At 60.2% G+C, this 11,482-nt stretch overlaps 1 protein-coding gene across 1 annotated transcript; it reads right to left on the bottom strand.

Moving 5' to 3' along the window:
• Positions 1-314: 314 nt before the first annotated feature.
• Positions 315-10,711, bottom strand: SHISA8 (shisa family member 8). The gene is made up of 4 exons (XM_013371364.3): positions 9,540-10,711; positions 2,080-2,204; positions 1,849-1,989; positions 315-1,142 (listed from the first exon to the last, which is right to left on the bottom strand). Exons 1-4 carry the CDS (start codon positions 10,085-10,087, stop codon positions 832-834), a joined length of 1,125 nt encoding a protein of 374 aa, XP_013226818.2. The 5' UTR covers positions 10,088-10,711; the 3' UTR covers positions 315-831.
• Between the last annotated feature and the right edge of the window lie 771 nt (positions 10,712-11,482).

Genomic DNA, 11,482 nt, shown 5'->3' with positions numbered 1-11,482 from the left:
GCATCTCTATGGGAGGGGAGCTTTTGCCTGACCTTGCTTGGAACAATGTCCTTTCGCTCAATCTCTTTTTCTCTGCTCCCCCTGGTAAAACTGTCAGAACCAGTAAACTTCAGACAGAGGAGATCTGTTTGGATTTTGTGTAGCTGCTCGCAGGGTTTTGCGGTTGCCCCTGGAAGCTGTGTTCCCATTGTGTCCCCCATTGGGGGGGTTCCCCAGCCCCTGTGGGAGTAGGCTTTGCACCCTGCTGCCCATGGGGAAGGGGCTGGGGTGTTGGGAGCAGCATGGGCTCCCCCAGCCATTCCATACCAAGGCCATACAGTTTAATGTATTATTTATTGAGAAGGTGGATGGGGCAGTAGGGAATGGGAGGCTGGGGAGGGAAAGAGGCTGCTCGGGCTCTGTCAGCAGCAGGGGGACGGTGCTTTGAGTCCTTTGCCCTTCTTGTGCCTGGTCACAGGAACACGGTGGGGGTGCCCGGCCCCAGTAGGATGTGTTGCCCCATCCGTGGGGGCTGCAGTCAGTCCAGCTTTGGGCTCCCATCCCCCGAGCAGAGCACCAGTCCCACAATATGGCCTTGGCTCAGCTTCTTCCTGGGGTGTGCTGAGAATGGCTGAAACTCATTGTCCAGGCTGGAGGGACAGACTGGCCACCCCCATGGTGAAGCACAGCTGGCAGCCCCATCCCCAGGACAGGAAGGATGATGTGTCTCCCAACATGGCCAGCTGTTGCAGTTTATGTAGGACTAACGATGTTTTTCTCCATCGGGCCACCCCTGGGGGGAGGCCATCAGCCATGCCCAGGCACGGGGGTCAGCCCTGCTCCCCGGTGGTGTCAGACGGTGACCTCAGTCTTGCTGTTGGTGGCGAGGTGCCGGGGGGGCTGGTTGTACACTGGGGCGGCAGGGCCAAAGGGCTCAGGTGGCCCCTCAAGGCGCAGAGGGGCCAGGCCGGGCCGGCGGGGGCCGCGTGCGGGGCCCCCCTCCCAGCCCCCAGGGAAGGCTGGGCTGGCTGGCACCTTGGCACCCTTGGTCTTGGGGCAGCCCTCAGGCAGGGCTGGAGCCTCGGAGGGCAGGAAGGGCAGGGTGCTGGTGGATGGCGTCTCCGGCCCCCCAAATCGCCTGTAGAAGTCCTCAGGGGCGCTCTCTGTGGGGACAGCAGCGCAGCGTCATCCCACAGGGACATCCCCCGCTGCCAGTGCAGGGGGGCATGAGCGGGCTCTGGACTCTGCAGGAGGGATTCTGGGTGCAGATTGGCTGCGGATTGAGGGGATCTTGGCCACTAATTGGCTGGGGAGTGCAGCAGGGGATCCTGGACGCTGATTGGGTGAAGGGTGCTGTAGGGATTTGGGAGCCAATTGGCTGGGCAATGCAGTGCGTCTATGGGGGAGCCTGAACCCTGATTGGGTGCGCAATGCTACAGGTCCACATGGAATTCTGGGTGCTGATTGGCTGGGAAGTGCCCATGTGAGATCCTAGGCTGTGATTGGGTGGGCAGTGCTGCAGGTCTGTGTGACATCCTGAATGTTGATTGGCTGAGTGCAGTAGACCCATGTCGGATCTGGCTGCTGATTGGCTGAGAAGGGCAGTGGGACCTATGTGGGATCCTGGGTTCTGACTGTGCAGTACAGTGGGCCCATGTGGGATCCTGTGCTCTGACTGGCTGGGCAGCGCAGTGTGGCAGGAGCTGCAGAGCCTCTGCCACGAGCAGCAGCCCCGGGCGCACTGGGGGACCAAGTAGTTAATCCTGCCCATGCCCCTCTGCAACCCCCCATCACTCTCCACCTGCCTGCATGGTCCATCAGGCTCATCCCCCTGGCTCCCATCCCAGCCCCCATGGCCATGACACTCACCTCCAGCCTTGAGGGTGGCGTAGGCAGCATAGGCAGGGGCTGGCAGGCCCAGGCTGCTGCCCAGCGGTAGGCGCTTGCCGTGGCTGTGGGGCCGCCCCAGCGGGGGGGCAATGGCCACTGCATTGTTCAAAGGCGGCTTGTCTGGGGGGACAGAGGCAGGTGATGGGGGGCTCAGCCATGGGCAATGCCTTCCCGTTGCCTCTCTTCATCCCCACTGCACTGACATCTTACCTGTGCTGTTCCTGGGGGGCCCCCGGGCCAGCCCCTCACCCAGCGGGACCTGCACGCCCCCCATGAGGCCGTCCATGTGCTCGGAGGGGCCATGGCCTGGCTCTTTCAGCAGGTCTGTCAGTGTCCTGGCAGAGGGACAAATGGCCGTTAGGGTGATATCCTGCTGCCCCAGACCCACCAGTGCACCCCAGCCATGAACCCATCTCTTTGGAGGCAGAGCCAGGTGGCCTGGGGTTGGGAAATGGCTGCTGGGAGCAAGGAGTGCACCAGCTTTTTCGCCAGGGCTGGTCAGTCCCCACCACCCCCCCAACAGCGAACTGGGGTCTGGCTGGGGCAATGGGAACGCATGGCTCAGAGTGAGATGCAAGGGTATGACCAAATGAGCAGGAGGAACACCTCAGAGACTCTCCCCCAGGGAGAGCCTGCGGGAGAGGAGGTGGCACCTCCACTTGAGTTCCTTCAAAGCAGAAAAAAACACCAAGGAAGGAATTAGAGAGGCCGCTTGTGCCTCTTTGAGGAGGAGGATGAACTAGTGGTGCCCCCCGGCGCATGCGCTGTCTGTGCGTAACTCCATCCTTATAAGTAACAGCATTAAACATTAAACACTGTTACATAAGTTACAGCCCTATTTTGTTTAACATTCAGGGACGGAGATGTTGCAGTCCCACCGTGGTGCACCGGTGGTTCTGGAGCAGGACACACCAGCAAAGCCCAGAGTGGGGCACTCTGGTGGTGCTGGGGACACACCAGTGGTGCTGGAGCAGGGCACACAGGTGGTGTCACAGCAGGGCACGCCAGTGACAGTGGAGCAGGGCATGCGGGTGGTGTCAGAGAAGGGCATGTCCACACGGCGTTGCAACCTTTGGCCACGAGTCCTGGAGTAGGATGGGATGCTCCTGCTGGTGCAGGGCTTTGCGGGGAGGAGACCCACCATTCCACTTGCAGAGACAGTCCCTGCATGACTGCAAAGGTTCAGGGGTGTCCACTTTTGGCTTTTTTTGGCTCCTTAATCACCAGCTCGCTGTCAGCACACCTCGCACCTCAAGGGCTCTGGCTGGCTCATAGATGCACACCAGCAGCCACGGCAGGAGCTCATGGTTAGTGAGTGGCTGGATGATAAAACAGCAGATTAAACTCAATGTGGATAAATGCAAATTGTAGAGGAAGGGAGGAATAATCCTGAGTCTGTGGATGTGGCAGCTCATGGCTTCGGAGTGCTCAAAAGCCCAGCGAATATGCTGTGGGAATTGCCGGGGAAAGCTGTAGAGAAGGCAATGTGTTATGCTCAGGGCTGCAGATACTCGGAGGGCCTTGAGGGCTGCTCCCAGGACATTTTCCCTCCCAGTCTGGATCCAGTCAACATAACAGGACAACAGCAAAAGCAGCAAAGTTACAGGGGAGAGTCGCTTGCCCTTTGGGTTCATTTCACATCATTCTTGGGGAGCTCTGGGTAACAACCTCCCTGGGATCATTTTATCTTCAAATGGGCCAACAGGACCACCATGGAGCTCAACAAATTGAAATGAGGGAGGAACAATACCTGGCACCAGTATATACAGGAGGCTGACCAGCTGGAAGGCAGCTTGGCGCTGGGGAGGCCATACCTGGCTCCAGCTTTGGGGTCCCCAATACAGGAGAGACATGGACATCCTGGAGAGAGTCCAGTAAAGGACCACAAAGATGATGAAGGGACTGGAGCATCCCTCCTGTGAGGAGAGGCTGGGACTGTTCAGCCTGAAGAAGAGAAGGCTCAGGGGGATTTTATCAATGTGTATAAATGCCTGAAGGGAGGGTACAACAAGAACAGTGCCAGGCTGACAAGAGGCGATGGGGTGCAAACCAAAACACAGGAAATTCTTTTTAAACAGAAGAAACAACCTTCTTTTTTTTTTTTTTTTTCCTGTGAAAGTGGTCAAATGCTGGACCAGGCTGCCTGGGGAAGCTGTGGCACCTCCATCCTGCAGCTATTCAAACCCCACACCAACCCAGGAGCCCTCCTGCAGCCAGCTGACCCCAGCTCTGGGCCCAGCCAGGCTCCTTTGGCCATGGGGGCTGCCCAGGCTTGTGCCCAGACCTTCTCTGGGTGCAAGTGGTGGGCTGTACCCAGGCAGGGGAGTGCAGGTCCCCCAAGGCCGTGGGCATGGGCTGTCAACCCATGGAGCTGCCGCTCTGTCAGCTCCCACCTTTCCCATGGTGCACAGCTCACCGGCCCCCTCCCCGCTGGCTGCTGCCTGCTCTCTCCTCTCCCTGGGGCCCAGCGCTCAAACAGGCTTGTTTCACCAGAAGTTCAATGAGATTTGACCTATTTTTTTGACTTTTTTTTTTTTTTTTTTTCCTCAGGTCTATTTAGGAAGCTTGAGCAATCCTTTATCTGTGACTTCCTCTCCAGATAAATCCATCAGTGCAGCTTCTCATAAGCCTGCCCTCTGTGCCGACCACCCAAGGTGTGTAGATGATAACAATTAACAGTAATGGAATGAGCAGCTCTTAACAAGCTATTTTGCTAAGGTGAGAAGTATGTTTGAGCCCTCAGTGCCAGCAACACCCAGACTTACCCCGCATCTTGGCAAACAGTGTCACCGGCAAGGGCTGGTAGCAGGGACCATGGGCTGCAGCCCCATCCCCATCCCCAGATGCTGCAGTATGGGGAGATGGACCTGGAGGGTGACACCCTGTTGAGGAGCTACTGTCTCACTGTACGTGGTTTTGGGGCTTTTATGAGCCCCAGCCTGGTCCCATGGCTGGGGGGCTTAAGGTAGGTCAGGCCACAGCTCCCTAGGTCACCCCATGGTCTGTGTCATCAAGATAGCTCCAGGGCACAGATGGAGATGGGGAGCACAGGCCAGATGCAGCTTCAAACCTGCACTGCTCATTTGCAACAGAACGCTAACAAGAGGCACCACCAAGGCCTCCCTCCACCACCATGGCCACGGATGCTGAGCACGAGGCCATGTCTGAAGGTCACTTGCCACCCAGCTTACCTGAGCACGGCCTTGCCTGCACGGTCATGCAGCCACCTCTGTGGCAAGCCTAGTTGTGCCAATGGGTGCAACCAAGGTCCCCCAAACCAGCCTGGCACGAGCCCTGAGACCAAGCAAAGAGGCAGATCTAGGAGCAGTGATGACGGAGGCCAAGACAGCTCCATGGCAGGACCTGGCATGAAGCACTCAGTGCTCACTAGCCATCCCTAGGGGAGCCACCAGCACATGAAATGGAGGTGCCCGTGTGGGAGTGGGACCCAGAGCCTGGCAGAGCACTCAGCCCAGGGCCTGATCTGCTTTTGGGAGGCCCAAGCCCCACCTGGCACACCCAACAGGAGAGTGGCTGCAAGTCTTGGGCAAGGGGACAGGGGGCAATGGGAGGAGACAGGAGCACAGCTGCCAGAGGAGAGGAGAGATGACAGAGTGATGGGCAAAGTGACATTGCCCAGAGCTGGAGTGAACCCTTTGAGGGAATGTGAAGGTGGCGGCCACCAGCTGAGCGTGGCGGTGAGATTTGGAGCAGAGGCGCAGTGGTGAAGGAGACGCAATGCACACTGTGGCTGTGGGTGGGCTGGCACCCCGGCCAGCCACACTGCCTCTGCACCCAGCAAGATGGTCACCTGCACCTCCTGGGAGGCACATTTCCCCTGGTTTATGGTTCCTGGCATGGTCAGATGCACAGTGGGGGCCCAAATACTATGAGAGTACCCAAAGAGTGAAAAGTCACCACTGGGGGCTCGGCTACTGTGGCTTCCAGGGCACCCTGCTCCCACCAGCTGTTTTGCCCCTCTCTAGCATCCCCACTGCCCCCAGAAAGCTGCTTTTTGCCCAGCTCTTCCAATAGGGATGTTCACCCCAACCATAAGGGGTAATCTCCCCCTAGGAGAATCTGGGCAGAGGTAAGGGGTGCATGCCCACTCTCATGTGATGGGCAGAGCCGGATGCCGGCAGCCCCCTGAGCACCCGATGTCCCCAAAGAACCAAGGCCTGAAGAAAAACATGGGCAGGTGTTCCTGACTCAATGCGGAGTTTGGCCAGGCTGAGCGAGTGCCGGGGACAGATGCCAAGCCTGAGCCGAGCAGGAAGGAGAGGGGTTTGTGTGAGCTGCCATAAGGCCCCGCAGGAGGAAGGCGGGTGGGGTGGGGAGGGGAGGACACACCAGGTATCTGCAGCTGCTTGGGTGCCCGCTCCCCTGGGAGGACCAGCAGCCAAAGCCAGAGGAGAAGCTGTGCTGGAGGCAGCCAAGGTGAAGAGATCTCAAGAGAAGCTGAACAAGGACTCAGGTGTCTCCACCTGGGAGGAGCTAATGCACCTGGTTGCTCTTCCTGGGCTCCGACCAGTACTAGGACCATGAAGAACAATGTCTGGAGGTGCAAAAGTGGTTGGCTTCCCCCCTACAAGTGAAAAGCCTGCAAGCAGTGGCAGTAGGACCTGTTCTGGGGCAGCAGAGAGTGCTCCCCAGGAGCAGAAAAACCCCAGCAGGATGGAGGGATGGGAACGGAAACCAAGCCGGCCATGCAACAGGGAGCTGGCCTGCAGCCACGATGCGGAGCCCGAGGAGCGAATGAGAAGCTCCTACCTGAGGTGCTGAGAGGGAGGTGAGGTGGCACTGCCTGAGCCTTCAGCCATGCATGGGTACGGGGGCAAGGCAGCTAGAAATAGCCCCTCTCTCTTGGAGGCAACAAGATGAAACGTTGCCTGAGCTGACTGAGCACACAGTGTCCCTTTTTGGATGCCTGTGCCTTGTACCCAGCCCTGGCACTGTCTCCATCAGCCATCCTGGTGCTTTTCCTGGTGCCCAGGGCTCCATACCCAATGTACCACTCCTTCTCTGCCATGGCTTGCCAGTCACTGTCCCCAATGGAACCAGAGCTGCTCACAGCTTAAGCAGAGGGACACAGGGCACAGAAGATGGTGACACCTCTCCTGCCTTTTGCAGTGATGGAGGTGCCCTTCTGACTCTGTTCACAAAGGCAGACAAGAAAAACTCGCCTTCTCCTGGTCTACATGCCAGTGCCACAGAGATCTGCAGCTGGAGCAAAGGCACCAATCTTCCTGAACTCATTGGGACACTTCAGACTTGCAAAAGTGACAGGGAGTGGGGAAACATGGGGAAACACATGGCTTCGGCAGTACAGAATTGAGGGTACCCACAGAAGATGCCACCAGCGAGTGGCAGCAGTCCCGCCAGGGGTGGGTGATGGGAGAAGGCAAGACCTGCCTGCAGGGGAGGAGGACCCGGGTCTAGCTGTCTGGGGGACTGACCCCTCCCCAAGCACAGTATCTCCTTCCCAGGAGTTAGGGGGGGTAGGAAGGGGGGGAGACCAAAAAAAGACGTGGTGGCGGGCGAGTGGAAGGGGAGTCGGGAGGCTGGCGGAGGCTGTATTGATCCTGTCAAGGTGCCAGCGCTTCCTCAGGCGACGCGGGGCGGGAGGTGTGGGCGTGCAGTGGCACCCAGCCAGGCTTCCCACCAAGGGGGAAGGGCTGCAGCATGGATCCCTCAAAACTGAATCGTGCAGGTCAGGAGGGCCCCACAACCCCCATCCATGCCTGGATACAACCCTCCTCCAAGCAGGGGGGGTCAGCCTCTGCTCCATCGGGTGGGTGCAAGGAGAGGTGTGGGTCTGGGGATGGGGTGCAGCAGGTCCAGAGCTGGTGTGCAGCATCCAAAGGCTGCCCAAGCCCCAGGTGGGGGACAGGGGGAGGTGGGTACCCCAGGTGAAGGAGAGAGGGTGCCTGTGCTGGGGGTGCAATCAGAGCGGCTCCCTGATCATCCTGGTGAAATCATTCCTTCTGGCCCTGCCTTTATTTTTTTTTTTTTTAAGCTAAAATCCCTGAACAAAATGGCATAAAAATGGGTTTATCACCAGGCTCAATGTCCTCACTAGAAAGATGTGAAGTAGAACGTGCACCCTGCTGCCTGGTGAGGTGCTGGATTCAGCTCAGCTCCCTGCCCCCCTCTCTGCTATTGCACCTCTTTCTGTGTCCCCTCTCCATCCCTTCCCACTTTGGTTAAGGGCAGCCATGGCACGACCACTTTGGTGAACCTGCCCCAGCTTGGCTCCTCGTCTGTGTGTGTGTTTGCACACGTGTGTGTGCACACGTGTGTGCCAGGGGGAGGCCGAGGAGGGGGACAGCTCTGAGTCAGAGCCTCAGGGGCAGAGCTGCGCCGGGGAGGCTGGAGCTGCCGGCAGCTGCTCTGAAGTGTTAAACTCATTTAATGTGATTAGTTAAAAAAAAAAAAAGAAAGAAATCTTAAAAAGGAGGGAGAAGAAGAACCTACCTAAGCAGAGGAGCTGTACAACATGACACTGAGCGGAAAGCGAGGCAGCAGAGCCATGGCTGGGGCTGGGGCCACCAGCCTGCCTGGCCCTGCCGCGTGTCCTCCCTTGCCCTGCCACGCCCTGCCCCACCCTGGTCCTCCCCACCCCAGGCCAGGGGGGGTCACCTGCCCCTCCTGCCTCTCCCCATGCACCCCAGCATCAAGCACATGACCCCACTACCCTCATGGAAGCTGGCAGTGAGCCCTGGGGGCTGAGGCCAGGCCACTCACGACACCTCAGTGCTGGGAATAGGGGGTAGGCTGTGTGGCAAGGAGCAGGGGAGGTGCCAAAATGGTGCGAAGAGTGTGTATTTGGAGCCAGGGCTGGTGTGGAAGGGAGAGGGGAAGATGCACCAATGGTCCTGGGAGCTGAGCAAGACTGGGGGAAGGAACAGGGGATCCCCAACACTGAGGTGTGCCTGACACCCTGACCTTCCGCTGCTCAGCTCCAGGAGGGGGCCATAAAGCTGGAGCCATAGGGCACGGGTACTGCGGGGAGGCTGCCCACGTTCTGCTGGAGGCTGAGCCCTGGGGGGTGTGCAGCCTGGTACCCCTGCTGCAAGGGCCATGTCCCACCCCGGTGCACCAAGGCGGGCACCCATGCACACCCGTGCATGCACACAAACGTGTGTGCACACACACACTGAGGAGGTGCAGCAGCCACGGCAGAAGTGTCTTTGCTGTCTCCTCTTCCCCGAGCACTGACAGCGAGGCTGAGCCCAAAGGTCCTCAGTCGCCCCATACACAGTCTTGTCTCCCTTGCACACTGCGAACCACAGCTTTGTTTTGGGGGAGGAAGCCACATCCTATAGCTCACATGTCACCCCACTGGCTGGTGGGGATGGCTCTCCTGAACCAGGGACAGGCCTCCTAAGGGACAGAGCAGGTCATTTTGAGAGGGGACGGGTGTACAGTCACCCCTTGTCATGAAGGCTGTCTGGGCTGACAGTTCTCCCTGCCAGGACAGGTTGGGGGGCTGCAGCCAACCCATCCCCTTGATGTCTCAGCATGCTGGGACAGGGGTTTTGGAGATCACCTCACCCTCTTGGCAGCCCCAGGGCAAAGCTGGGAGTCACCCTAGGCAAGGGGCTGGGGATGTGGGCTGCCACCCATGGGGGGGGTTCAAGCAGGGCAGGTGGGCGATTGGACCCCTTTACCTGGAGACGGTCATCTCTGTCTGGGGACCCTGTGCCTTCTCCAGGCCCAGCTTGGTGAAGATGCCCACCAGCACCATGATGGCCACCACGCCACAGATGATGTAGACGATCATGTTGGTCTTGTCACGAGTGGGGTCCTCAGGGGTCTCGTCCACCCGGGCAGGCGGCTGACCTGTGTTGACCCAGTTGGGGGTGTCATAGTTGGAGCAGCCGCTCTGGTCCAGCCGCCCGGGCTTGAACTGGCAGCAGAAGCGGTACCCGCATGTCCCGCAGCAGTACTGGTAGATGCCGGCGTTGCAGTTGAATGGTGGGTCCCACTGCCCCATCACATCGTAGTAACCGCGGCAGCGGTCCCCCCCAGCTGGTGCTGCCCCGGTGGGCGCGGGTGCCGTGGTCTCCACCGATGGTGCTTGGCTGATGTTCCCGCTCTCACTGGACGCCCCGGTGCTGGTCTCGCCGCTCCATACACGGCCCGGCTCCAGCAACACCAGGCAGCAGATCCCTACGACGTAGCTCGGCTCCATCCGCCCGCGGCTTCGGGGAGCCATCCGGGCGAGGGGGCGAGTTAGAACCGCTCGCCCGGGACCGACCGCATGGCCGCCGAAGAGCCCCCGCGGAGGAGAAACGGGCTGAAGGGGGAAAGGAGGTGATGGGGAAAAGGCAAAAAAGAGGCCGGGGAGCGGGGGAAAGAAATAAAAAGTGGGGAGAAAAAAAAGTGCGAGGGGACGTACCCCCTCCCTGCCTCTCCCCAGATCGGCTGACGGGCAGAAATTCAGCGCAGGAGGCGATGCGGGCGGCGGGGGAGAGCCGCCGCGTCCCCTTCCCGGCCGGCGGGAGGCGGCGGCGGGCAGCGGGAGCGGGCGGGCGGGCCGGGGACCGGCGGCCGCCCCATCCCCGCGCCTCTGCCCGCGCCTCCCGGCACCGCGCTCCGCCGAGGGGAGGCAGGAGGAAAGGGAAAAGCAGCGAAAGCCCTTCGCACCAGGGCGGGAGGAGCAGGAGGAGGACGAGGAGGAGGAAGAGGAGGAGGAGGAGGAGGGCGGGGGGAGGGAGCCGGCGCGGCCAGCGAGGCGCGGGGGGCTCGGCTCCCCCGCCGCCTGACAGCCTCCCGAGGAAACCGGAGAAGGTCCTTCACCGAGTCCTCTGCCAGGCTCCCCGCCGCCACCGGGCGGCAGGACGCCCGCCCTCCCCGTCGGGCTGCCGCCGCGGGCGGCCGGGCACGCGTGGCACCCGCCCCACACTGCCCTCCTGCACCTTGCACAACACCCCCACCCTGCAGCGAGACACACACCCTCCCGGGAGGGAGCTGCGGGGAGGGAGGCTGGCAGGGGGCAGGATGGGTGTGTGCTGGGGGGTATGCAGCCCCCGGGGTGGTGGGATGCCCTCCCGCAGCCCCACAGCTGGGGGCCACATGGGAGAGAGGGGGGACCAGCAACCCTGGTGCCGTGAGAGCATCCGAGCATCCCTCAAGGGGGGCTGTGCACTGGGGGGGGGTGCAGGATGGGTGAAGTGGGGGTCTACTGGGGCACAGCCAGAAACATCTCTTCCCCAGAGCCACAGCGATTTTTAGCAAATCACTGGCTGGCCCCTTATTTCGGCTTCAAAGTCTGGACCTCTCTGGGTGACATGCACCCATTGCTCTGCTCTCTGGCCAGTGCCACACATATTAATCCTCACTGCCAGCTCCTCTCCCCAGGAAGGCAGGATTTGCTTTCCCTACTCTAGGTCTGTTGTGGCAAAAGCAGGGTGGGGGAAACTGAGGCACCATCAAGCCCCTCACCTGGCACCAGTGTGTTGTGCAGCCTGGGACAAGGGTGGCCAGAGCAAGGGACAGTGACATGTGGAAGCTGTGGCTGCAGCCTCGTCTTCCCTGGATGGTCCCGCATCCTGCCCCACAGAAGAACAGCAAATCCAACATCACCACTGTCACCTTGGGCAAATCATTT

Source organism: Columba livia, chromosome 1, assembly GCF_036013475.1.
Source record: "Columba livia isolate bColLiv1 breed racing homer chromosome 1, bColLiv1.pat.W.v2, whole genome shotgun sequence".
In the NCBI taxonomy this organism is placed as follows: Eukaryota; Metazoa; Chordata; class Aves; order Columbiformes; family Columbidae; genus Columba; species Columba livia.
Note: the sequence above shows the minus strand (reverse complement) of the source record. Positions and strands in the feature narration are given on the sequence as shown.